The 26,971-nt window shown below is 51.1% G+C and overlaps 2 protein-coding genes, 1 long non-coding RNA gene and 3 other non-coding genes across 6 annotated transcripts; 3 read left to right on the top strand and 3 right to left on the bottom strand.

Annotated features, from left to right (window-relative positions):
- Positions 1-645: 645 nt before the first annotated feature.
- On the top strand, positions 646-7,260 carry POM121L2 (POM121 transmembrane nucleoporin like 2). Its single transcript, XM_074318639.2, has one exon. It carries the CDS (start codon positions 2,250-2,252, stop codon positions 5,391-5,393), a length of 3,144 nt encoding a protein of 1,047 aa, XP_074174740.2. The 5' UTR covers positions 646-2,249; the 3' UTR covers positions 5,394-7,260.
- A 2,111-nt stretch (positions 7,261-9,371) lies between these two features.
- PRSS16 (serine protease 16) lies at positions 9,372-13,823 on the bottom strand. The gene is made up of 7 exons (XM_088799325.1): positions 13,766-13,823; positions 13,466-13,515; positions 12,984-13,271; positions 12,073-12,214; positions 10,012-10,191; positions 9,787-9,932; positions 9,372-9,670 (listed from the first exon to the last, which is right to left on the bottom strand). The coding sequence occupies exons 1-7, from the start codon at positions 13,821-13,823 to the stop codon at positions 9,602-9,604; spliced, it is 933 nt and encodes a 310-aa protein (XP_088655451.1). The 3' UTR covers positions 9,372-9,601.
- Positions 13,824-16,041: 2,218 nt separating this feature from the next.
- On the bottom strand, positions 16,042-18,018 carry LOC148757814 (uncharacterized). The gene is made up of 3 exons (XR_016021814.1): positions 17,721-18,018; positions 16,957-17,117; positions 16,042-16,142 (listed from the first exon to the last, which is right to left on the bottom strand). It is a non-coding gene; the product is annotated as an uncharacterized LOC148757814 (long non-coding RNA).
- Positions 18,019-19,713: 1,695 nt separating this feature from the next.
- On the bottom strand, positions 19,714-19,786 carry TRNAV-AAC (transfer RNA valine (anticodon AAC)). The gene has a single exon. It is a non-coding gene; the product is annotated as a tRNA-Val (tRNA).
- Positions 19,787-21,606: 1,820 nt separating this feature from the next.
- Positions 21,607-21,689, top strand: TRNAL-UAA (transfer RNA leucine (anticodon UAA)). The gene has a single exon. It is a non-coding gene; the product is annotated as a tRNA-Leu (tRNA).
- A 3,143-nt stretch (positions 21,690-24,832) lies between these two features.
- Positions 24,833-24,906, top strand: TRNAI-AAU (transfer RNA isoleucine (anticodon AAU)). The gene has a single exon. It is a non-coding gene; the product is annotated as a tRNA-Ile (tRNA).
- The last annotated feature ends 2,065 nt before the right edge of the window (positions 24,907-26,971 follow it).

Below are 26,971 nucleotides of genomic sequence, written 5' to 3'. Positions count from 1 at the left end.
TTTATCCCAGAACAATGAAAATCTATGTCCACACAAAAACTTATATGTTATTATTCATAGAAGCTTTATTTGTTCAAACCTGGAAACAACCAAAACATTGAACTCACCTGCTTCGCTGAACGGAGGGTGGCTCCATGACCCCTCAGATTCTGCCCTAGGAGGGTCCCCCATTTCTACTCTGTGCAAAAAGAGGCTCCTGGAAATTAAAAAAAAAAAAAGGAAAAGAAAAAGGAAGCTTCCGATATGGGACACTGACGGCTTGGAACAGCGCAGACCTGGAGGTGCTGGCCAGGCAGGGGTCGTCTGATTGTGGAAGAGCGAATCTCCGACGTGCCCCGGAGAGAGGGGTTCCGGAAAGACGATCAGAAGGAAGGAAGACAGAAAAGGAATGTTTTCTCAGCGCGGAAAGTCACAAAGGAACAAAGCGCATTGGGCCCTGAGAGGAGAGTTTCCCCTTGGGCCTTTCACTCGCGTTTCCTCTCCCGACAAGCGGACTGAACACAGCGCCCTGGGAGAACGCGCGGGGGTGGGGGGGTGGCGGATGGGGTGGGGGGGAGGTGGGAGGTGGGGTGGGGTGGGGGTGGCAGGCCCTTCCCAGGCCAGGGCGTCTCCCCGACTTCCTGCCGAGACTGCCTGGGGAGAGGATTTCCAGCCCAAAGTAAAGGCCCGGGTGGGTCAGGAAAAGGGGTCCCCGCCCTGCTGTCCGTAATAGAAGGGGACAGTGTGGTTGGGGTCGCGCACTGAGGTGTGGCCAGGCCTAGGAGCCCTGATCGTCTGGATAACAGTGGCACAGGGTGCGGTGAAAGGGCGGAGGAGAAAGGCCCCCACGTCAGAGCCTGGACGTGCCATGTTTATAAATGGGATAGGAACAAGCCTTCCCGCCAGCGGATCCACGCAGATTCAAAGGGGAGTCAGAGCCACACGCACCTGTAACCTCACCCCGCCCCACCCCCAACCGCCCTCACGACCCCGGGGCCAGCTGGAGCCCGTAGATGTCATTTCAGTAAATTAGTCCGTTTTAAGTGCACTCACATATTTCTGATTTAAAAAAAAGGAATAAATCCATATAATCAATTTTAAAAGTGTAACTGATTTACAAAACTGGCTACAAAACAACATGATGAAGACTAAATTGTCTAGATCATTTATTATTAAAACAATAAAATACGTTTTTTTCTAAATACTCCTTAAAATTAGAAAAAAGATCATTTTCGAGAGGAAAAGTACATGGCTAACGTGGATACAACTATTATGGAGCAACCAAAACGTCCATTTGTATACAAACACCATAAGGTCTCATTTAATTTGCAGCTCAATATTTTGCTAATCCAGAATCAACTAAGAGGAACATTCTGAAAAATTCAAAAACAAGTCACTTGTACAGATTACTAAAAAGTTCCCCCTAATCACAACATAATTGGCACGGATTAAATACGACTCTTTCCAGAAAAGGTCGTCGGAAAGGGAGTTCCCTTTGAAACCCACTCTGCCCCAAAGTGGGTGCAGATGTCTCCCACTTCTTTGCTCGGGTCCAGGAGGTCGGGCTCGGTTGGGCCGCGTGGGACGTCGAGTGGAGAGAAGGCGGAACCAGCCGGCGCCCGCGGGGCTCAGGTTCTGGGTGGATAGACCGGGTGTCCCGCGGCCCCGCTAGACTCAGAGAGCGAGCAAAGTGAGGGCGACCAGGATTCCGCCACGGGAAGGCGACCCTAGGTGGGGCCAGGAGATGGCTGCGTCCGGAGCTTGTCTCCTGGCGCATGACGGGCACCGACTGGCTGCACGGGTGCACCGTGGGGCCTCCCGTCATGCGCCCCGGTGCGCGCCGTGCCACTCAGGAGCCGGGCTCCGACTGCGCTCCCGGTTCCGACTCCGGGAATCCGGGAGGCGCCGGGAGCCGGGGCCTTCGAGGCGGGCCGCAGCTCTGCGCGACTCGGCAGCGTCGGTCGCACAGTCCCCCTGGAAACCCTCTCCTCGCCCGCGTTGCCCGCAGGGAGAGCAGAGGCCCCAGCGCCGGTATAGGCCTCCAAACAGCAGACTACAGGGCTGCCGAGGCCCCGCGTGCCCCCTGTTCCGGGGGGTGCTGACTTGAGGACGCGGGGCCTGGGGGTGTCGCGCGCCCCAAGAGCTCGCACTTTCCTCGCGCCGGGATCCCAACCGTCACCGAACCCCGCGCACGTGGACTCGGCTGAACCGGCCGACGTCAGAAACCTCGGAGGCCCAAAGCCTCCTCAAAGTGGCCCTGTCTGCTCGGCATGGGCAGTTACCTGGGCAAGCCGGGACCCCCGCCGCGGGCCCCGGCGGAAGGGCGCACAAATGTGCCCCGGAGGCCTGTCAACCGCCGGCCGGTTCAGTCCCTTCACCAGGTCCACCGGGTCCAGTACGTCCACCGCGCACACCCGGCCCCGCGGCTCAGACCCTGGAGAAGGCGGCTCACCTGGGAGGCCGCCAGGCGCACCGTGCGGGGCGTCGGTGAGGCCGGGAGGGGCTTTCCCATAAGGAGGCCGCAGGATTCCATCGTAGGGCCTCTTCCCTCAGCCTTGTGGGAAAGCTACTGGAATTTCAGGATTTGGTCTCCTCGGCAGCCCAGGACACCATGGAGCCCGGTGACCATCAAGATCTCTCTTCCTGAACAGAGAGGGGTCGCCTCCAAGTCCCCAGCACAGATCAGCTCTGCGGAGTCCTCACCCTCGGAGAAGCCCCCTGGCCCATGTGCAAAGGAGACAGTGCTGAGGGCGCTCAGAGAGAGCGCGAAGGGGAGAGTGAGGAGGCAAGAACCACTCTTCCCTGAGTGGCTGCACAGTGAGAAGAGTCCAGACACCAAGCCATCTGCATTTAAGCCTCTGGTGCAAAATGGAGTCTGCGCGTCCTTTGTGCCCAGGGCTGGGTCTCTGAAGAGAAGCCTGGACGCAGGGAGCTCAGATCACAGCTTGCATAAAAGGCCCAGTCGCTCCTCGGTGAGCTCCTGGGCGAGCACACAGACAGGCGGCCCCTGCAGCTCCAAGAGAAATGCCATCACCAGCTCTTACAGCTCTTCCAGAGGTTTCTCTGAGCGTTGGAAGAGAAGTGTTCCCAGTGCATCATTCCAGATGCCAGAGTGGCCAATAAAAAAGAAAGAAGAAGGCCATCAGCGTGGCTCTCCAGTCCCACTGGTATCAGAGGAGTCCCCAGCAGCATCTGGCCACGCGAGACAGCAGAACCAGAAGACTCCATGGCTGCTCTCCAGTCCTGCGACCCCGCCGACGCTGACCTCAACTCCCCAGCTTCTGGGCTTGAAGAAAGCTGGAGTCCAGCAGGGCCACGAAACCAGAAAGGATGCAACAGAGGTCACAACAACCTCTGTCCACGACTCTGGGTCCCCTGTTCCACCCTGCCTAGCTCTCACGCTGCCTCCTGCAGGTGGAGCTCCCACCCAGGGCACAAACCCTCAGGTGGGGTCTCCAGGTCTGCCGGCCTTCCCACCTGCTGGAGAGGGCAGCAGTGTGGCCCCTCCACCTCCGAAGACACCCAGTCTGCTGGCCCCACTCGGGTGCTCACGGTCAGATCCTCTCCCAGGCCCCTCTTCAGACACAAAGCCCACGGCTGCTGTCACCCTTCTGAACCCTGCTTCTCCCACATCACCAGTCACTGACACCACACAGCCACCTGTGACCTCTCAGGCTGACCGGTCAGCCAGGACCCCATACCCACGTGCCATCACTCCTGCTGTGCTCTCTACACAAAGGACTTTGTTTGGGAAGGTGAAGAAACCAGCTGGCCATCATTCTGCACCTGCATCTCCTGCTACAACCTCTGCTGACCTCATGTTGAAATGCATTTGCGGGCCCCCAACCAACAGAGATACTGCAGACGCCTCGCATCCCAGAATCTCAGTTACAGCTGCGGCACCTCCACCTCTGGGCACCGTGATGCCCACCTTCAAGCCTGTGTTTGGCGGCACAGGACCACTTACAACTCTGCCCATGACAACTCCTTTCTCTTTCAAGCAGGCTTTTCCTCCAGCTTCTCCTGCTTGTACCCACGCCCCTCACGGCCTGCCCCAGGCTGCCCCTGCAGTCATGCCCACCGCTCCTTTCTCTTTCAAGCTGGCTTTTCCTCCAGCTTCTCCTGCTTCTACCCACGCCCCCCACGGCCTGCCCCAGGCTGCCTCTGCAGTCATGCCCACCACCCCAGCCAGCACATACAAAGACTCTTCTTTCAAGCCACCTGTGCGTTGTGATGTAGTGGGTGTCACCAGTACTGTGGGCACCACGCATTCCCTCCCTTCCGCTGGGCACGTTTTCCTTCTTGGGGCTGCCCAAGCTGGCAGGGCCAACTTCTCCCCAGCCGCAGGTTTCACAGTCCCATCTCATCAGTGTCCTGCCACTGCTACAGCACACAGAGTCACCTCCTTTAGCCAGGTTCTTCCCAGTGCTGTTCAGATGTCCCCTAGTAGAAACAATGCCAATTTTAGGGGTATGGGCAGCCTTCTGCCAGCCTCAGCCCTCGGAACCACAAAGCAGCCTGCATTGTCATCTGGCATCTCCAATCCGACCTCAACATTCACAGTTCCCTGGGGGTCCAGCTCAAAGCCACCTTTCCCACTACCCTTGGGAGTCACTCCCCAGCCTGCATTTGGGGCATCAGGTGAGCAAAAGCAAAGGGCCCCCCAAGCAGCCCTTGGCCCAAGCTTCAATAGCCCTTTCATCTTTGGAAACTCAGCCAGGCTGTCCCTAACCCAGGCCCCAATCCCAACCCCAGCTCAGCCAGCCATCAGCCGCCACACATTGATGGCCATTGGGGCGTCGACACCCTCAGCCTCCACCTTCCACATCCAGCCAGGCTTCAGCAGCATCCCAGCAGGCTTTCCCTTTGGTCAAGCTAGTGCCAGTGGTTTTGGAGTTGTCACCCAGAGTGGGGCTTGTGGCTCAGTGTTTGGCAGCACAGCCCCACGACCTTTTGCTTTTGGGGGAGTAGTGACCCCTATGGACTGTGGGGAGTCTGGGATCAGTGTGACTGCCCCAGACAAGAGCTCCAACTCTGGAACGTTCTGTGTTGGAACAAGGCCGGGTGGGGCCGCTCGTCCCATCACACCCTTTGGGAAAGTCTGTAGCCAAATCAGCCAGGGCCTGACCAGCCACAGCACTCCTTTTGCCTCAAGGAGGGCCAGCATTTCTGCAAGAAAAACTGTGTTTCGGGCCCCCCACATGGTCCCCTTGGCTCAGAGCACCCCTGTCCCTGGGACAGTTAAGACAGGTAGCAGCCTTGGCTTTGGGGTCCCCTCTCCACATGCTCAGGGCTCCGTTGGAAGAGAGTCTTCCAGGTCATCCGCCCCTTCATTTTCCTTTGGTGCAAAACCCAAAACCCCAAAGAATCGTGAGCAAGGGCACTCCCGAAGGCATCGTGCCCACAGGAAATAGACTGCGCCCCTCACCCACACCCTGCCTCGGACCTCAGCATTGTTGGGAAGAGCTCAGTCTCATTTCTCTTAAAGAAAAATGCCCAGATCTACAGCTAGAGCATTGCATGCTCACGGGCAGGTCCTCATCTAGAAGGTGGAGCACCAGGGTGTCCAGAGGTGACAGCAGAAAGAAACTGGGTGGAACCTCTGTAACTTGCTCTCTGCCTCAGGTGTGAGCTCAGTCAGGACACTGCCTCCTGCCTGTCCCTCGGGAACAGACCTGCCAGGAAGGCAGCAGGTGCCGCGCGCCCTGTTGCCTCTTTGGGAGGAGGACTAGATTCTAAGTCTTAGATTTATGGCTCTAAGAAGTGATTCCCCTTTGTGGCCCTGGGAATGCTGAGTCCTCATTCTTGCTGCTGTGCTCCTCGGTGACTTCTTGGAGGCGTTTTGATGTAATTTTCCCTGGAGTCCAGCTTTTCCTTGAGGACCAATGGTCAACCCAGAGGACATCCATGTGTGCCGCTTGTGCTGTACCACTTCCCTGACCAAGTTGTTTTGATCTTTTACCAAGAGAGGTGGTGTTCCAGCCTCATCCTTCTCTCTGCCAATTCAGCCCTTAAGAGGTGGGTGAGTGAAGACTCAGCCTGTCAGACCCAGAGGTCACACCTCCTTCCAGAAAAGGGAAGCTGCTGGCTAGTGTACCTGCAGGTCGGAGCAGGCAGGTGGGCCTTTGCTGTTTGTCACTTGTCATTCAGCACTCCAGCGTGCACGTGGAGACCGGCCTTGTCACGGGGTCTAATGTGATGTGCAGTGTGCTTTAGGTTGAGTTTGGACGAGCAGTGACTTGCTCTGTTGCTGGAGCCTGACTTCCCTGTGCGAAGATATTGGGGATCTGGCTAATTGGACGAGACAAGTAGCCGCACTTTATGGCTGAATGCTGATTTTCAAGTTTTCTGACTTTAAAGGATGACTTCTCAGGAAGAAGTAGGGCCAGCAGAGGGACAGACAGGTGGTGCAACCTTGCTACTTCTCTCTACACCATACATCACGATCCCTCCAGCAGGAGCCAGAAACGCTCAGTTAGGGAACCAAAGCCCACACCTCACGTTTCTTTTAATGTGTACCTGCAAACTACCCCTCCACATTCTTCTCTCCCCTGGATGGGGTAGGCAGGGCCTGGGACCTCAGGGAGAGAGCAAAGGGCAGATTCCTGGGCTGACCTCTGCTGACAACCAGTGTGAGGCCTGTGAATGAGCTGGGACCTACTCCTCAGCACTTCTTACCATCCTGGTGGAGGAAAAAAACCCAACAAAACAAAAGGCGAGAATGACTCCCCCACGCCCCAGTACAGCTATCTCCTGCTATCTCCTGTTTTATGGATACGTTGGAAAGAGCCAAATTGGAAAACTAAGACATCTTAAATTGATTGATAAAATAAAAGTAACTTGTCTAAAGTCTATGGTATTGGAATTACTGTTATCAATTTGGAAGCAGAAACTGAAGCCTACCTGGTGAGTAAGGAAAGACTCAGGATCTAAACCCTAAGGGCTCCAAAGTCTGCTACTTCTCCCTCACATAGCAAGTCACCAAGGTTAGAACTCTAACCCAGGTCTGTTTGACTCTAAATATCCAAGCTGTTTACTCCAAAAAAGTAAATGGGTGATGCCACATCATGTAACTTAGTCACATAGTCACGCGCATGGAGTTACGTACCTCCGATCACCTCTGCTGTACTCTACCTGCCAGAATAAAGTTCAACCCAGGCACGCAAGGCAAGAGACCACACAAGGGCATGGAGATCAGGAGGGAGGAGGGCTCCTGGGGACCATATTAGGAGTCCTTTCGCCACTGGCTTCTGGTCAGCTCATCTCCACCTGTGACACGTGTGTCATGGCCTACATAGTCAACATGATAAAAAATAAAAAATACAGTGCTAGGCTGGGAGGGGGCGGGCGTGGTCCATTCAGCTGAAGGCACCTAGAAAGGATTTATTGAAATAATTGTATTTAACATAGAGTATACTATACAGATTTTAACATACTACTTTTTATTTAATATCATATGTGCATTAGCACATCTTCCCACTACAACAAATACTCTTTGAAATATAATTCTGAAAGTTGCATATATTTCACCAAAGGGAGGACACTTAGGGACCGTACGCTGCATGTCTGTCCTGTGTTCACAGCAGCAAACACATTAGCTCACAAATATTTACTACATTGAACGGAAGATTATAGTTGAGACATCCTAATTGTTTTCCTTAATAATGCTGAGACGAATATCTCTGTACGAAAAATCTGTATCTACATCTGTATTTTCAAAGGGTTGAAGCTTAGAAGTAGAATCACTGGGTAAATATGGAGAAACACCTTCAGACTCTCGTTAATATGTTTCTTTCAAAATTGGTGGTCCTTGTGTCCCTTCCCAGGGTTGTTGTAAGTGGCAAATGAAATGTCCTTGACCAATGAAAGATCTTTTTCTGTCTTGGAAACTCATCTTCTTTTTCACATTTTCTTTCGGCTTGTCTGTCTTTCTCTTATTGAGTAATAGAAGGATTTTTTCCCCTCACTATGAATCCTTTGTATTGCAATAACTTCTCCCACTTAGAAACTTGGGTCATTACATGTACAATGATTCAGAGTTTATTCTTCTTATTGCTAAGTAGGATTCTATTTCCTAAACAGACCACAATTTCCCTATACAAGGAAATGTGAGGCAGCTGATGCCACATACATCGGCTTGTGGCACAAATCGACTAGTGGGGTGGCACCACGGGTGCGTGCTGGCCCGTGTCCCAGAGCTCGGTGGATTGAGGCTGTCCTCAGCCAGGATTGTTTCTGTGACACTCAGTTCTTTTCTCCTAGATCTAAGGTAGAAGACATGGTGGAGAAAGTCAATTTACAGATGCCTCTCCCAGTTTGTCCACTCCTAAAATGCACTGAGACCCTTCACCTAGTTTTTATGAATTGCTAAGCATTTTATCTTCCTATCTTTTTTTTTTTTTTGAAAACCTATACCTCTCACTCATTTTAAAAGAGAGGCAAATTTCCCTCCCTTCTTGACAGGGAAGAGGTGACAAATTTACTGTTACTTTCCAATGGACCAGCATTATATCTTCCAATGAATAGAATGTACACTTGTCTCTGGTTATGATTTTGTTATTTTCTTTACAGTGGAAGGAAAGACATTTTTCTTGATTTCTGCCTGATGACTATATTGTATTTCAACTTGGGCATGAGTTTCCTGCTCATTGTCACTTCTCTATTTGCTCCTATGCATGATTTATCAAATTTAGATCAAGTTAATTGTGGGAAAAGATGGTGTGTGACAGGTTTGTACAGAAGACTAAAAGAGAGACAGAAAAAGTAGGAAAAAGATTAAGTGACAGGAAGATAAACAGAGGCAGTGAGGAAGAGCGTGAGACAAGAACAGAGAGAGCCTGGGGGAGACAGAGGGATTGAGAAGAAGGACAAAGAAGTCTGAGAGAGAGGGAAGTAGAGGCAGAGTTAGAGAGTGACAGGGAAAGTGCCTAAGGTGACACAGAGACCAGAAATGAGAGACAGAAACAGCACTGCAGACAATCAAGGGAAGATCAAACGAGAGAGGAGCAGCGTAGAGCGACATTGAGAGAGAGACGGGGCAGAGAACTAAACAGAGAAGCAGACAGAAACACAGAGGGACAGGAACACAAGTATTTGGAGAAACAGGAGACTGAGGGACAAATAGAGACAGGGTGGGACAGAGAGTAAGAGACCGGGGGAGGGGGCACAGTGAGAGAAAGGGAGAGAAGCAGATGGGTCAGGGTCTGAGATCCAGACAGAGACACTGGAAGGAGCCCAGCCCTGGAGCAGAGCAGAGCTGAGCAGAGCAGAGCAGAGCTGAGCAGAGCAGAGCAGAGCAGAGCTGAGCAGAGTGGAGCAGAGCATGAGCAGGGACCTGATGACAGGGAGGGCACCAGAATGAAGAACATTTCTTTGATATTAAAATACCAGCATTCACAGAGAAAATAATCATCCACTTTTATTTGCAGACCCCTTTGTCTGTAACAGAGCACTTTCCATTGGGAGGGAGGATGTTTGCCGTCACAAGTCTGACATGTAGGACAGGTGCTGAATCCCAATTCCTGGGAATTTCCTCTGTGAACACCAGCTGCTGTCTCCTGTGCAGTGAATGAATACGTCCAAGACTAAGGTGGCTTTGCAGGCAGTGGCCAGGGTGTGTGGCTCAGACCCCACCCCTGCTGGGGCTCTCCTTTGCCAGCCTGAGCCAGGTGTGCAGCTGCTGGAAGATGCTCTGTGGAGAGGTGGGGAGAGCTCTGAAAGTCAGACCCTAGCACTAGTAGAAGGCAGGGACGTGCAAATTAGCATGCAAATGACAATGCAAATCACCCAGAGCTTTTGCTCTCTTACCTGGCGCCCTAGGCGGAGGCTGGGGGAGTCTGAGGGCCTCTCAGGTGCCATATCCATGCAGTGGGAGGCACCAGGGATGAGAAGGGCTGACACCGAGGGTCCCAAGGCCTGGGTTACACTTAGCACGTGCCAGGGGTCTGCGTCCCCTGAAAAGAAAGGAGAGAATGTTGTGCTGAACCGTGGCGAGGTGGAGACTTAGGCTCCAGGCTCTGAGGGCATGCTCACCATTAACGAACAGCACTTGGGTGGCCCCTGGGCTCTGGCCACCATAGTAGGAGTTCGTCTGGGCCACAGCCTGGGCTACAGATGAGGTTGAGAGCCCAAACACCTGCTCACACAGCTCTAGGTGGGAGGGCAGTGCTGGGAGCTGAGAGAAAGGGCATTTAGGGTCCTCACAGGTGACATCTGTGGAGGAAGAGATCTATAAATGTGGAGTATAAACCCAACCCCCACTCTCCTTCAATAATCATTTACAGAGCTCTCCCCAGTGATGACTAAGACAGCTCTGGACCCTCCCTGTCAGAGACACACTCCCCAGCCCAGACAGCGATGGCCCCGATGATCAGGGCTGGGATTAGAAATTCATAAGGATAAAATAAAATGACTGTATGTGAAAAATAGGATATTCATGTTTCCCAGTTTAAAGAAAGCTCTTACACCTAACTGGACTGCTCAACCAGCAGAGGATTTGAAATACAAATTCCTAGGAAGTGAAGCAGACATCTGTTGTGGACAGCTAACCCAAGATTCCAGACCAGGCCTGTGTAACCTTACACCTTCATGTTTCCTTTTTTCCTTTTCCGCCTTACTTTAGTTCCTACACATCTCACAAAAAAATATGAGAAGCCAAGCACTCACTATGATAGTTACTGTTTCCTTTCCCCCCTATTTCTGACTGGTAAGATAAGTCAGCACTGGGCATCATCTTTCAACCTACTTCACAGGTCCAAATGTGCAACTAGTTACACACACAGTCAAGGATGTTTAATGCCTGGGGGTGTCACCTCCAATAATGGTACCAGATTTGAAAGAATACTTTTTCCTTGGGCAGCTATTACCATGATTCCATAGCAATAGCCAACCAGGAAAACTCTTTACATTTCCTTATGTGACTTTCATCTGACAATAGAATTACTCTTGAGTATATCCTAGCTGAGCAAGGTAGGGTTTGTTCTGTTGTTAATACCTCCTGGTGTACTTGGATAAAACACCTCTGGTAAATTAAAGATGCAACTAGATAACATCTGGACACAAACCAAATGATTGCATATACTGCCCACTGACACCTCGTGGCTCTTTAATATCTAACTGCCCTCAGTTCTAGCTAACTGAGCTAACTGCCCCAGTTCAGATTTATTCTTCGCAGTGGACTTGACGTTTTGTTTGTTATTATAGAAGTTTTTGCTGTCATAATCTTTGTTTTACACAGCTCGGTGTTATAAAGACACCACTCTGATAACGGTTACTCAATGCTTTGAGATGATCAGTGAGGCCCATGAGACTTCACATGAGCAATCTCCAGAAACTACAGATGTTTGCCCTGAAGGAAACATGGCGGCATAGCCTTCCTCTGTGCTGCTGCTCTTGTTGCTCAGATGTGGCCTAAAACCCCTAGGAAAACACTTTCCTTCGTATGTGGGACATGCCACACCAAGGGCTGAGCCTTCCTGGTGACGAGGGACTGGCACAGGTATGACATACCCAAAATGAGCCACCTGAAACGATGCTTTAATAACCCATCAGTGCTGCTTTCCAATGCTTGATCAGCGATGCTTTCAGGGAAAGATCTTAATCAAAATGTGGGAAAATGTAAAAATAATATAAACTGAGCCGAGGTTGCTGTCCCAGAGGAACTGCCTTGCACGTCTTACGTTTCCACCTTTGGGATGTTAAAACAGGGCAAGAGAACCTTCAAACTGGGCCTAAAGCAACACAGTGCCCCAAAGAACTGTTTGCAAAGATAACTAGAAAGCAGATAAAATAACTACTGGACTGATGGCTACTGGACTGCAAATTAAAAACATTGTTTGGAGTTAGCATCGCATGTTAGCTTATCTGCACCAATAGCAATGCCTTCCTTCTAGTGGTGAAATTGTTCCCCTTCCCCCTCTCATAAATACCCACTGCCTTTGTCTCCGCATCAGAACACTATTTGGGCTCCTGCCTGAATCAGTGCTTCCCAAATAGCTATTCTTATTGATCTCAAGTCAGTGCTTGTTGCTTCTCACTCTTAACAGCCTTTTTATTTTCATGTTAACAGGGGTGAAGGTTGGGCCAGTCACTCACAGAAGCCGAACTCAGTACATGTCTGGTATAACCACTGCCGGTCACCCACGCCGGACATTTGGGGTTCTGTGACCCTCAGCTGTGCCACTGTCTCTGCTCGGGAGAAGCTTAAACACCTCTGGCCCAGTCTGTGTAAGACAACCTAGGGGACAGTATACATACATACATTGGTACATACACACATTCACAAATTCTTCCCTTCCCCTCAACAAGCCAGGGCCTACAAGTCAACGTTCAGAAATCAGAAGAGGAAATTCCTGAGTTCTGCTGGGAGTCAGTGATCAGAGGGGGTGGGTGCCTGGGTCTGTGCGGGTTAGAGGTTAAGGTACTAAATGACTGGGACCTTATTACCTGAGAGACCTTGGGCAAGTGATATTTTGGACCTCAGTTTCTTCATCTGTAAATGGGGACAATAATAGTCGGTATGTCCTAGACCTAGTGGGAGAATTCAGTGAAATAATATATGTGAAGTACTTTGCACAGCACTTGATGCAGATGGCGCTGTAAAAGTGACAGCTGGATTGCAACTGTGGATTCCCAAGATGGCGGTCCCGGACTCCAGAACTCTGTCCTCAAGGCTACCTACATGTTTTCATTCATGTTACAAATACTAAGTAAGTCCTTGCTATGTGCCATACACAGTTGCAGATCCCAGGAAAAGGACAGAACAAGACAGGCACAATAGATAGCATAACCTCTAATTTTGCATGGTGTGTGCCAGGCTCCCTGGGGAGCGCATCACACGCCTCCCTTCATTTCACCTCCCAGGAGCCCTGTGGGGTGTCATTCTCGTTTGACAGATAGGAAACTAACGCTCAGAAAGGGTTTAGGCAGCCCAAGATCGCACAGCGGAGGCGGAGTGGTCAGTGGTCCTTGTCTGCCGGCCCTCCCGCCAGCTCAGGGGAGCTCACCTGCACTGCCTGACGCAGCCCGCCGTAGGGCATGAGGCGGCTGCCATTGCCCCCGCCCTGGAGGAGTCCACAAAGCTGTCGCACGTTCAGCGGCGTCCCCGCCTGACCGTCGTACTGCACTGCGCCTCCCACCACAGCCTGCAGCGCCCCCAGCAGCTCCGCCTGGTCCTCCGCGCGGCCCAAGGACGCGCATGCGCCCAGCTCCGCCCTCAGCGCCGCTCGGGCCGCGCCACCGGCGCGCAGCCGCCTCTCCACCTCCGCGAAGGCTGTGGACGCCGCCGCCCGGCACTGCGGGAAGAAAGAGAGGCAGCGTCGGCGGAGATCAGGGCCTGGGCCCGACCTGTCCGTTCCACAACCAGCGTCCTCCTGGGCTCCCCAAGCCCGAGTCTCCCTGGGGCTCGAACCAGGCCTGAAACAGGCTCTGCCCTCGTCCGCTCCTTCTCTGGGTCGTCCCCCAGTCCCCGGCCCACACTGACCCTCACCTCCTGATAGGGTCGTCCCCCAGTCCCCGGCCCACACTGACCCTCACCTCCTGATAGGGTCGTCCCCCAGTCCCCGGCCCACACTGACCCTCACCTCCTGATAGGGTCGTCCCCCAGTCCCCGGCCCACACTGACCCTCACCTCCTGATAGGGTCGTCCCCCAGTCCCCGGCCCACACTGACCCTCACCTCCTGATAGGGTCGTCCCTCCCCAGTCCCCGGCCCACACTGACCCTCACCTCCTGATAGGGTCGTCCCTCCTCAGGCCCCGCCCTCCAAAGCCCCGCCCCCGTCGGGGCACCTCCTCTGGGATGCTGGGACCCAACCTCAGTTCCAGCGTTCTTCCAGCATCCGTCCATCTCTCTGGGTTCCCACCTCCCCAGACCCGGCCACCTTGTAGGTTGCGCCCTTTCCTTTGGCTGCAACCTGAAGGTCTTCTCTGCTCCCCAGCCCCACCAGACTGGCCCCACTCCTACCTCCCAGGACCCGCCGATCGCCGCGCTCGTGAGGCTCCTGGACACCACCTATGGTCCGACGGCAGGAGAAGAGGCGCATCAGGCGCTGAGAGATCCTGCTCTTTGCGGACCCCGCCCTCCTCTCTTACCTCGTTGTACACGGAGAAATCCAGCACCGCCCGTACCGGGGCGGAGGAGGCTACCGCCGCGAAGATGAGATGCGGGAACTGGGGAGAAGTCGTCAGTTGGGGCCGAGGGCTGGGACCCCTGACCTTCTACCCTGTGCCACTCCCTCCTAGGCCAGTCCCTCCCTCTGTATACCGGACCCTTGTAAAGACAGCTGTGGAAAGCTCTTGGGGAGGAGGGTGTGGGGCGAGGGTGTTCCTATCACCCGAGATAGGGACCCCGAGATCAAACCTCCCACACCCAACCCCGCCCAGAAGTCCCGGGACCTTCAGCCGGGCCCAGGCGGCCAGGGATCCGGCATAAGAGCCTCCGAAGCAGACCCAAGGGCTGGAGGAGGAGACGTTGAGGAGGCGGGAGAGCGTGAGGCGGGCGGAGACCACATCGGCCAGCCTGGGTTCAAGGGAAGTCTGGTTGGTCACCGCTGGAATCTCTGAAGGCCCCCCCTCTGTGCAGGCAGAGACCCAGAGACGTGCACGGGGAGTGTGGTCAGAAGCCAGGGCCCTGTCTTCATGAGCCCTTCCTGAGGACTCCATCCCCACACCCATTTCCGCATGTGTGCGTGGGCCAGGGGAAACCCTCTGGGAAGCCTCCACCCTCCGTCCCTTCCAGACTAGGTGGGAGAGGAAAAATCCTCAAGGGACTTTAGGCGGAATCCTGACTAATATAGGAGAGGTGGGGGGCAGTCCAGAAGAGCTACTCAGGAAGAGGAGGGGTCCTAGGCTGGGTAGGTTAGAGTGTGGGCGGAGGGGGAGACAATTAGAGAGAAAAACAGATGTTGGGATATGCCTAACATCCTCTTTTCTATCCTAAGTGCTTTATTTCTTTCCCAACCTTTCAGAAACAGTTTGCAGTCAGTGCCATCCTACTGCAGGTAGAAACCGGTTTAGGTAGGGAAAAGATTGAGAGACAGGGAGTAACAGAGAGGCAAAGAGATACAGATGGAGACACACAGAGATGGGGACCAGAGTGAGAGAAAGGGAAAGAGGATCACAGACACATACAGAGACACCAGGGAGAGGAAGAGACAAGTGCTGTGGAGAATAAGCAGGTGAAAGGGAAGAAAGAGTGGGGTTGGCAACAGGAGCAGGATGCACGGAAGGGGGTGAGGGAGGGAGTCATGCAAATATCTGGGGGGAGCCCACTCCGTGCAGAAGGAAGGGTTCAAAGGCTCAAGGCAGCAGTGTTCCTCTAAGGCTGGAGAACAGCAAGGATGTCAGTGCAGCTGGAGCCCAGTCAGAGTGAGAAAGTGGAGGGAAGAGAGTTAAGTGGGAGCCAGAGCCAGTCCGACCTCGGGGCCACTGCAAAGAGTTGACTACTCTGAATGAAATGAGAGACATGAGGAATTTGATCTGGTTTATGCTCCAATAATCACTCTGACTTCATCTGGAGAATAGACTGATGGGGCCAAGAGCAGAAACAGAACAGTGAGGAGGCTGTGTCATCCAGGTAAGAGACTTGGTGGTCTGAACCAGTAGCCATAGTGTGAGACAAGACAGCAGAATACAGTGTAGGAGAAAGAAAGAGGGAGGGACAGAGACCCAGAGATGGAGACAGAAAGAATAAGGCAGAAGAAAACATGAACCAGAGACTCAAGGTCAACTTCAAGCAGTGAAGGAGAGAGACAGACTCAACGATGCCAAGACACAGACACTGTTAATCCCATGACCCTAAACACTTCCCCTTCCCCACTCACGCATGGCGGCTGGACAAGAAGCGGAGCTGGGCCCTGTCCAGGCCCCCAGCAGGTACACTCAGGCCATAAAACCTGTGTTCCAGGCCTATCACCAGGGCCCCCCAGGCTGGGGCCAGGGCTGCAGGGTGCCCTGTGAAGAGTATGAAGAGGGGTACAGGTGGATGGAAGCCCTTGCTGCCCCGTCTCACAGCACGGCAGCATGCAGCCCCCCTTCCCGGCTGTCTTTCCCATCCTTGCTTCTTACCTCTCATCACTGAGCCAGGCCCGAGGCTGCCCTCGCCCCCCAGATGCAGGAACACGGGTCCATTCCGGCTGGCCCAATGCTGGTCATTTACCCAATACCGCTGAAAAATTGGGTGAAGAAGAAGAAATGGGAACATGAGAGTTCTGATGTGTTCTTTATTCCTTGTTTGTTCCAGTCTCCCTCCCTAATGGGTCTTTCTTTCTGCTTAGTAGTATCTGAGATAGGCTTGTTTATGTATGTGTTCATTTCTCTCCTGTTTGTCTCCTTAGAATGTAAGTTCTACCAGGACAGATATTTTTGACAACCTTTTCTCCCTTATATCCCCAGGGTCAAGGATAGTGGTGAGCCCATGGTAGGCACTTGCTATATATTAGAATAATCATTGTAGAATAAGTAACAAATGCAGTGGATTTAGGAATTGGGCCTACGTGTGATGACCTTTGGAGACTCTGCAGAGTCAGTGTGAAAATGGCAAATTTGTTCATTCATTCAATAGGTATCTTCAAGTGCCAGGTGTGAGCCAGCGCTAGTTCCAAATCTCTGCTACACATTGAGACCTGGTGGTGGGTTTACTGTTTAATCTCAAGGACAGTGAGAAGGGGATCTGGGGGGGGGGGAGAGAGAGAGAGAGAGAGAGAGAATGACAGAAGGAAAGCCTGAAGGACAGGATCTGAGGGACAAAAAAAGTGGGAGGCTGAGGAAAGAGATAAGAGAATAGGAGATTGAAGGTCAATCTAAGAAGGGGGGGTGGCTGGACTGAAGGCCATAAGGGATACTGACAGCAAGCACAGGGTGACACTGAGGGGTGCAGAGGTGGAGAGACGGGAAGAATGCAGAGGCTGAAGGACAGAACAGGGACATGAGAGGGCAGGGTAGGCAGTGGACTCCCACTCTCCTGTAGGAAGTGGCCTCACCTGTAGGAAGGACCGTCTGTCAGATGTGTTGAAGGGATCCAGTAGCTGCGCCAGCCACCCCTCTTTTGGGAGGGCTGCAGCCTCTTGGCCCAGACTCAGGCCCAGGACAGAGCTCTCCTGAAGCTGCCGAATGTGCTCTCCTAGGCGCCTAAGAAGGGAAACTGTGGGACAGGAAAAGGAAGGAGTCAGGCAGGGTCCCCCAGGATCCCCTACCTGACCCTCAGGCTCCTCGCACCTGGAGTTGAGCCCTCCCAGAGGGAAAAGAGGAGCAGAGGGCCCAGCCACAGGGCAGGCCCCACAGCCATTATGTCCAGTCCTCTGTGCAGGGCGCTAGGCTCTTCCATCCCATCCCCAGGGCTGGACTTCAGATTTATAGGCTTTCACCAGGAGCTCAGGTTTCCTTTCAGAGCTTCGCTCCCGCCAGGTCAAGCGTCTGTAGGAGCCGCTGACGCTCACAGGGGCAGGGACGCGGAGTCTGTGTACAGAGGCCTGCTGAGGCCGCACCCGGTCCAATTTCTTCTCTCTGCTCCTGATTTTCTCCCCTCTCTTCCCCTGACCTCCCTTCCTCTGTGCCTCAGTCTCCCCTCCCTGTCCTTCAGTCTGCCCCTCTGGACCTCAGGACGCCCCCTGGCCTGCTGACACCCGTCTGCCCGCCCCTCTGCACATCTTCTGTCCCTCAGTTACCCACACTCAGTCTCTCCTTCCCTTTGTTCCTTAGGCCCCCATCTGTGTTCTCTGTTTCTTTCTTTGTCCTCCAGTCTCACCTTTCCAGTCCCTCTCCTTTGTGCTTCTCCTCAGTCTCCCAATTCATCTGATCCACAATCTCACAACTTTTTTCTGTGCTTTCTCCTGCGCGTGGTTAAGTCCTGTTTGCCACGGAGAGGCGAAGCTCACTTTTTCTTTTCTTTTTCACGGGAGCGCAGAAAGGGAAATGGATATGTGAAGAGAAGCTCGGAGAAACTTTACCCGGGTGTCGTTAAAATGAGCTAGGCCAGGAGGTCGGCTTTGGAAACAGGTGAGGGAGATTTCCTTTCGATTTAAACAAACATAAGAACGTCAGCGAACTTTTTATTCATTTATTTTTTTTAATGAAAAGAGGCTCTAAGATATGGCTGGTTAGCTCAGTTGGCTAGAGCCTGGTGCTAATAACGCCAAGGTTGCAGGTTCAATCCACCTACCGGCCACAAGAAATTCTCTTTTCCCTGATTAAATATTGATTTCATTTCTTAATCCTCAGCAGTGACACCTATCTTGTTTGTCCTCCTCTTCAAAGGCGGGAAAAAGTATATATAAAACGATTTGTGGAAAAAGTGGCATAAAGCCTTCAAAGAAAAATTTTAGTAAAGAAAATGAGGGTGGGAAGTAGCGGTGGCACTAGAGGTGAGGCGAGTCTGGTGACCGCTGATCACCTGAGATCCACGGTTGCCTTGTCCCGAGTCTCCGTGTGGCCATTAGTGCTTCATCTACCTGGCTGTCTCCTCGTCCTCTGCATTGCGTTTTCAGCACTACTGAGGTGGACACTTCTTACTGTTAAACTCATCACCATCGGTCTCGATGCATATTCTCTCTCTCTCTCTCTCTCTCTCTCTCTCTCTCTCTCTCTCTCTCTCTCTCTCTCTCTCTCTCTCTCTCTCTCCTCTTTCTCCCTCCCTCCCTCCCCCCCTCCTTTAACTATCAGTAGGCTTCCACCAGAATTTCTGTCCACGGGGATACAGTTTTTCCTTCTGGACCTTCAGGACCAAGGACAGTTCTCAGCACAAGGTCCGCATTTGGTAAATATTTCTGGAGCGGATCTAAGTGTGTTTTTAGAACTTGGGATTTTCTTTGCGAATCTGATTAATACACCAAATTACCAAAGTGACCATTATGACAAAACAATGTGCTTGTAAAGGCCACAGTACTGTATAGAATACACAAGGATTTCACAAGTGAAAGACTAGTGACAAATATAGTAAAATCCCAGCAAAATAAATGAAACCTCGTCGTTTCAGATTTGGCAAAGGGGCCTTTTGAAAGGGCGACGAAAGCAAAGCCAGAGCTCATTTAAGGAGAGAGCGATACTGGTAAGCACAGTCCCTTCCAGGGAGCCCATGGCTGATGTCTGGGGGGCTCAGGGAGTCCAGGACTTTCAGAGGCTGAGCGGGCTGACCGGACAGTGCACGCGCGCTAATTTGCGAGAGATGTGTGGTTGGCACTCAAAGCATGTTCATTGAAGTGAGTCCACCTCTGATTGGCCGACTTTTAGGACGCAGAAGCTGGCAGTAATTGTTGTCTTGCAAAAGTATGTTCACAAAAGATTACCAATGATAGGTTGAATTGATTGAAAATTTTTTCTTTCTTTCTTCCTGTCTTTTTCAGATGGCCTCACAGCGCTCCACGTACTGTGTCCCCTCCATTCTGCCACCTCAGCCTACTGGGCTCGCTCTGTGCAGTTTCAGTGGCTTCTTGGTCCTCTGCGCATCAGCCACATCCTGTCCCAAGGCTCTTCACTGTCTACCCTGCCCAGGGTGGATGGGGACACCTCCTCCTAAGGACAGATGCTGCGGTGGCAGCATCTTCTCTACCCCAGTGGACAGGGTACAAGATTATCTGTTGACCTGTTGAGCGGGGACTAGGTCTTGTTATATAATTCTTGTAATTTAAAGTGTGGGACTGCAAAGGAAGTGCGAAGATTTGAAACTTGGTGGGAAATATAAGCAGATTCAGATAGAAAATATCTGGAACAAAATTCCAAATTTATGGGAAAAGGCAACAAGCTGTTTCCGCCCGGTTTCGAACCGGGGACCTTTCGCGTGTTAGGCGAACGTGATAACCACTACACTACGGAAACTGGCACGCTGGTGGCTTTCCCTACTTTGTAGATTAGTTTAAATTAACCTCGATGCTCCTTTCCTTCAGGCTATTTTTTTCTGTAGAGGTGCTGTTTTTCCTCCACACTTTCGGTTCTTTGCAATCGATGACACCTGAGCTGACGACACCGCGCGTGCTGCGTCCAGAGTCCCAGCGACGGTACAAGCACCGGGCAGGGGAGCTCAGGCTCCTGGCACATTTCATTTCAAGAAATGTCTTGGTGTGTCCTGAACTCGTTTCCCTGGTCTCCATCTCTCCATGACTGAAATTACCCATTAGGAGCTCGACCGACTGGCGAGTTCCGCGGACAAAGGCGGAGGGTCTGGGGCGGGGGCGGACAGGGCCGCAGAAGTCCGAGTTCTGTGCGGTTCCTGGCGCTGCTGTGGTACGTGAACACTCGTGTCTGATGTCCCGTAAGTCTCAGAGCAGGAAGGTGACCTTCGTGGCTCACTTGACTCTTCTTTGTTATCCACCCCATTTCCACTGTCCTAAGGTTCTAAGACTGAACCCCACAAGACGCCCAGCAGAGAAAAGGTGCTCGTCCCCAAAGTCGCCGTGAGCAACTAGTGACAGGAGAGGCTTCTGGCCTTCGGAGGTCAAAGGCTGGCTCCCTCTGCGGCAGCAGAGCATAACCCGATCATATATTGGGGACCGCGGAGGAGAAGGCAGGTTTCTCCTCCGCAGTCTCCAGCCACCTTTTTTGTCTTGAGATCGAATCAGCGAGATAAAACGGCTATTACATTAACGCATACGTGTGCTCACTTTTCTCAGCAATCTGGTATCATATTTAGTCTAAAGAAATTATTAGAACCCAGTCCCGTTCAGGTCGCTGGAGTTACCCGAAGCCCTAAAGGAACTGACAAACTCGAAGGAGGAAAGGGAACTGGTCGCAATGCTGTTTGCACGTAGTGATTTAGTTACAATGAGACTGCTGCATGAGTGAAAGCTGTAAAAGCCAGGATTTTTCACCCCGCGGGTCTTAATGGTCAGGAAATACTTGTGAGGGGAACTGATGTGACTGAGTTGGGAAAAAAGCAAGCAAACAAACAAACAACAAACACACAAACGTGAGGTGCTTGAAGGGCGGTGGAACCGAGAGTAGAGTCCTGCATCGGAGCGAACAAGGACCGGAGGGCGAAGGGCGTCTAAAGAGCCCGAACTACCACGCTGACCAGAGAGTGACTTTATTCCTGCCTTTTCCTGGTGGAAATTCATTCCGCTGAATTCACGCGTGCTGGGGCGGGGAGCTAAAGGAAGACCCTGCACAGTACGGAATTTAGACTTAATCTGAATATGATCTGTGGGGGAGAGTCGACTGTTCCAAGACGAACTTGACATTTCCCATTTCGATCCCAAGACCTCTTGGCTTTTGTGTAAACGAATGAAGAGGGCCAGTATTTTATGATGAATTTTTCAAGAGCCGTACACTGACCACCCACATGTACTTTTATGTATGTGTGAGTGGTCCTCAGTTTTCTTTGCTGAGCACTTCTCTAAAAGACAGTACTCCCTCTGATAACTTCTCCGCCCCTGGGATGAACATGACTTGGCGTTGCTTCCGGAACAATCTCCTAGAGCCTCAGCCTTTGTGGACAGTGGACATCACTGAAGAGCCATCTTTCCAGGGCAGGTTGGGCTCACTTTGTTTTGCCTACCCAGGGGATGTAGAATAGTGAAGAATCTTTTCTGTTGCCTAAAGGGCAAACGACCTCACAAACTTATTGTACATAATCTCCCAGGACTAGCAATTCTAATTAATTCTATCCTTGTAGGACCTAAGAGGAGACCCCTGAGACTGAAACCGGGATGGCCGAGTGGTTAAGGCGTTGGACTTAAGATCCAATGGACGTGAGTCCGCGTGGGTTCGAACCCCACTCCCGGTAGGTTGGTCTTAGTAAGTGTTGGGGCTTAGTTTCCATTTTCCAATCTGACAACTGTCTATAATTGATGGATTTAGATAATTTACATAAAATACAATTACTGACATAATTGTATTAAAATCTACCATCTTGTTAGCGGTTTTCCATGTGTTCCTTTTGTTTCGTTCGTTTCTTTTATCTTTCTTCCCGTCTTTGAAATACATGAGCATTTTTCACGATTTAATTTTATCTCCACTATTGTCTTATATTTATGTCTTTAAAAAAATCTTAAGTGTTTTCCCTAGAATTTTCTATATGCAGCTACAATTAATCAGTCTACCTTCAAATAATATTATGCTGCTTCCTGTGTAATGTGAGAAGCTTGTAACAGTATATTCCCTCCCATATTTTGTTATTGTCATACATTCTGCTTCCGTGTACTCTATGACTGTACAGCATGTACAGCAAACTACTTTTGCTTTATGCAATCAATTATTTTTAGAATGATTAAAATTGGGAAAAATTGCTTATTTGTATCTACATTGTAACCACTTCTGTAGATATTAATTCCTTCATATATCTCTGGCCTCATATTCCTTCTTCCTGAAGAAATTATAACATTTTCTATTATGCAGGTCTGCTAGTAATCTACTCTTCAGTTTTTTGTTTGAAAATATCCTTATTTTGTCTTCATTTTTGGAAAATATTTTTTGCTTGGTAAAGAATTCTGGGTGAATAGTTTTTTTGTTTTTGTTTTTTAATTGGTCTCTCAGCACTTTAAAATGTCATTCCATTGTCCTCTGGCATACCTGACTACTTGGAAGCACCTGTTTTTCTTTAGATTTCAACCTATTTGGTTGCTCTAAGACCTCTGTTCTCTCGTGGGTTCACAGAAGGTTATGTTTTGGGTGGAAGCAAGCATCTAGAATTTTAATCTGAACATAAATGACTCATCCTGTTCATTGCCTGCTACACTATTTAACTAATGCTCTGGGTGTCCAGCAAGATGAGAAATTACAGTAAGTCCAAGACAGATCGACTTACAATGACAGCATAGTAAAGATATTCACTTGATATCTCCCTACCCAACAACCCACTAACAAAAAAAGAAAGGGGGTGTTGTTAAGGCATAAACACAAAAGGACAAGAATAGGAAAGTAAAGAGTAGCAGCAAAAATTTGAAAACCAAATGGACAACAGACTAGAGTGATACACAAGGAAAGCTTTGTTTTAAGCCAGGATTGGGGAAAGCTGAATAAACATAGAACTTATCTTACGGAAACCTACCACAAAACTTAAATTGTCTGCAGGGATTTATTTACACATTTAGAGTGAAAGTGAGGCTGAAAACAGAATTTATTTGAAAGTCACTTTAAGGAATTTAGAGCTACAGAATCTCTCCTTCAGTTTCAAGATATAGGAAGATTCTCTTCCAAATTGTGGCAGAAAATGCAGTTCACGGGGAGCTGCTCTAGAAACCTGGTCATTATGCAGCCATCTGTATTGGACAAAATTCACACAATTATAAAGGAGAGAAACAAAAATCTTGAGAGCAGAAAAGGTAGGCTTGCTTGATTAACGCCTAGTGGAAAACGGAATAACGTTGAAGGTGTGAGTTTCATCTCTGTGGCCATCCTAGTTTTCCTTCACTGTGGGAGCTCCCCGCTGGTGTGAGCTGTGAAAATCGCGTGACAAACCCTACAAGGAACCTGTCCAATGCTACTTACTGAGTGGTGTGCGGGACAGCACGTGTATAGCCTCCCTGAACATTTGTGGGCTGTACCCCAGAACCAATGGAATCTCTAGGGGTGAGGCCCAGAAAATGGGGTTCAATACTCCTTCCCATTGATTTCTCCTGGGCGACAAAATCGGAGAAGCATTTACTTTTGGAAGCTCCAAATCCTTTGGCGCATTCTTCTCTCCTACCCTCCTTTTAATTGAGCCCAACCGACCGCGGATCAAATGAGGCCTGGACACGCGCAGGTTCATTGTTTTAATTCCCAGCATCCCTTCCAGTGCATTTTCCAGCGTCAGCAAACTTCTCGTTTGCTTGTTTGTGCTCTTTCTCCCGGCGTCACCAGATTTTCTGCCCGTGCTCTTCCACTCGGTATGGCCTGAGTCACCGGGACAGCTGGAGAGATCGCTGCCCAGAGTGCCGCTTCCCTGCCGGCCTCAATACCACGGCCTATTCCGGCAGGTTTAACCTCTGTCCGGGTCCCTCTCAACTCTGAAGTGTCTTAGTGTCTATCTTTGGAGGGAGACCGCCTGCTCTTGGAGAGCTCGGGGCTGCGTGGGGAGGTCGGGGCTGAATCACCCAACCCAGCGCCTGTGATTCCGTCTGTCCACAGCCGCATCTGTTTTGACTCACTGTTTCTCCAGTTTGACGTCCTTTCTTTTTCCTCCAGGACCGAGGCTCAAGGACAGAAGCAAGCCCTGCCCAATGGAGCAAAATTAGTGAATACAATATTGGTCAAATGTTTCTTGCACTGCTTCTTTGATTTTTAATAATTAAGATATAATCCACATACCATAAAGTCACACTTTAAAAGTGTGCAGTTCTGTGGTTTGTAGTATATATTCACAGAGTTGTGCAACCATAACTATTATCTAATTTCAAGACTTTTTTCTTCTGGGGGTTCAACAAAGGTCTCTGCCCGTTCGCCAGAGTTTATAGTCTAGTGAGTCTAGTGGTTTCCACATTGGAACAGTTTTCAGACAACCGCCTTGACTCCGAGCTACGCTGCTCCGGGGTTGGGGGGGGAGGGGGGTGTTGGGGTCCTGGTTCTTTGGAACCAGAAAGAGTCACAGGCTCCAGAGGCGGTGCAAACGGTCTTCAGCGCCGCGGACCCTGCCGCATTCGGGCGCCACCACGTGTCGAACACCGGCACTGCAGCTCTGGACCCCGACGTCCTAACGCGCAGCTGCGGGCTCATGTAGCCGGGTCCCCGGGGCGGGTCCTAGTACGCGGGTCCGGAGACGTATACTCGTGTCTTCTCGGTCAGTTTGAGCGAGACCACATTTACTCGGAAGACGCACATTCATCCATGTCGGCAGCTGGGGTTTTTCTTTATAGAAAAGAGAACATTTCTTACTTAATCTTTTGTAAAAGAAAGCACGCTGACTTTGTTCGGACATGACTCTAAGAAATGTGCCAGCATGCACCAGGTGGCCGGTTAGCTCAGTTGGTTAGAGCGTGGTGCTAATAACGCCAAGGTCGCGGGTTCGATCCCCGTACTGGCCACTTTGAGCTGTGCTTCTCTTTTTTCCACCTTGGCCATCGTCACCCGTGGGAACTGCTCACCCCCCGAAGAGTCCTCAGATCACCACCGCCCGGCGATTTGATTTGTCCGTGTTTTTTTCTCTAAAAGAAATAGCGGGGGCGAGTTAGGGTGGGGAGCTCTTTGGGAGCCGAGGACGCGCACGGCAGGACAGGCTCGCTCGGGAGCCGGGACAGGGGACGGAGGGTTCCTCGCGTCACTGTGAAAGCTGGAGGCAACTGTGATGCCGACTCTAGACTTGCGGAGGAAGTGCCGCTGGGCTGCTGCGGGCACTGTCCTTACGGAGCGACGGTCGCAGGCTTGGTCCCCGCGGCCTCGCGAGACGGGGTTCAGGGTCTTCCTGGCCGCTCTCGCAGAGCCCAGACCCGCAGTGACATGTGCCCGTTTCCCTGGCGAGTGGAGATTTGAGTGACGAAAGCTGGTGCGCGGTGAGGACAGGCGGGCCGGAGCTTCTGGACGAGGTCCGCGTCCTGCCCGTTTCGGACGTCGGGGCCACTGCGGCCCCACACCGGCTGCTGTCCTCGCGCGCCACTGTCCCTCCCGCAATTTCTCTCGTTTAGAAGCCTAGGGTCACCATGCAAATAACATTAACGATACAGATCACACAATGACGTAAGTAATGACTCCGCCTGCGACACAGTGGGCGCTCCTGTGACGCCGGGAAAGCAGGGTTCCCCCTGCTGGGTGGGTGCCGGGTCCCTCCCGTGAGCAAGGCAGCGTCGCGAACGTTTGAGAAATTAATAAAAGGCACCTGCCGCGAGGCTGTGTATGAGGTAGCGCGCTCACCGAGCTGAAGAACCGGAAGGATGCGAGGGCCATGCCGTCAGGAGCCTGGCTGTCATGAGGGGTCTCAGCTCCCGCTCCCCGCACCACAACGCAGGATATGGTGAGGCCAAAAAGAAACACCCAGGGAGCCATAGATAGGGGGGTCATACCACTATATTCTCGCTGGAGGCTGGGTTGGAGACACAGGAAGCAGGAGCCACACGATCTGCAACCCGCTGTCCGCTTCTCTGCCAACCAACCAACCCCTTGCGTAGCCACAGCAGTCATATCAGTGGCTAATGGCTAACTGGTTACAGCTGATGGCCAACTAGCCACAGCTGATGGCCATCTACTACCTGAGCCAGCACCTTTGCACGTGAGTCGGAGAGCCTGGAAACTGCTTTCTGGGGCTCTGTCCCCACACTGGCCCAGAAGCATCTGTGCCACCGGCTTTTCTTGTGACGCTTTCAGACTGTCCTTCCCGCAGCTGACTAGCCAATTGCGAGTGCTTTCAGGGAAGCGTCAAAGTAAAATGAAATAACTACATGTAGATGACAAATGATTCGAAATGGTTGTAACTAATTGCTCATAATTTTCAAAAGTGAAGAGTGATGATATATATATATATATATATATATATATATATATATATATATATATATGCAAAAATAATGTCACTAACAAGGAATTTCGGTTGTCTCTAGGGACTAACCTTTGTCCTTCCTGGTAGAAAGGAAACAAAGGGCCTCTTTGTAAACTTTTGTCTGCTTTTAAGCAAATAGGGGGAGGGTAGAGAGCTTTTTTGGATCTGCTTCTTCTCACTTGCCTTCAGCTAACAATAATCCTTATGCTAAAGTGGCATATTGTGGGGTGGCGTAATCTGCAACCTTTCATGACCATCTTTTGGCTTACATTTCTTTGGAAGTAGATGGGAGAGAAGTAAGTGCTATGGAAAAAACTGAGGAACGTGAAGTCAAGTTTACTGTGAAGTATGAATGGGATTTCTGGCATAATGCAGGACTACATTCACTAAAGTGAAAATACAATGACTCTCATGGAACTCCAACCATAACCTTGAAGTGTCTTTAGCTAAAATGGAAAAGCCCAATATGTAGGCCAGTGCTACACAGTGTACATCTTAGCTTACGAACCACAATGTCACAATTCAAGAAAGTGAACATCGATTTGTGATTTATTTCCTCAAAATGTCACTGAGCTCCATTTTCTCCCCTTTCACTTAGTAGACTCCAGTGATGCACAAAT

Source organism: Rhinolophus sinicus, chromosome 7 (genome assembly GCF_057876585.1).
Source record: "Rhinolophus sinicus isolate RSI-liver-muscle chromosome 7, RSI-T2T, whole genome shotgun sequence".
NCBI lineage: Eukaryota > Metazoa > Chordata > Mammalia > Chiroptera > Rhinolophidae > Rhinolophus > Rhinolophus sinicus.
The sequence above is the reverse complement of the archived record's forward strand: the minus strand, read 5'-3'. Positions and strand labels throughout refer to the sequence as shown.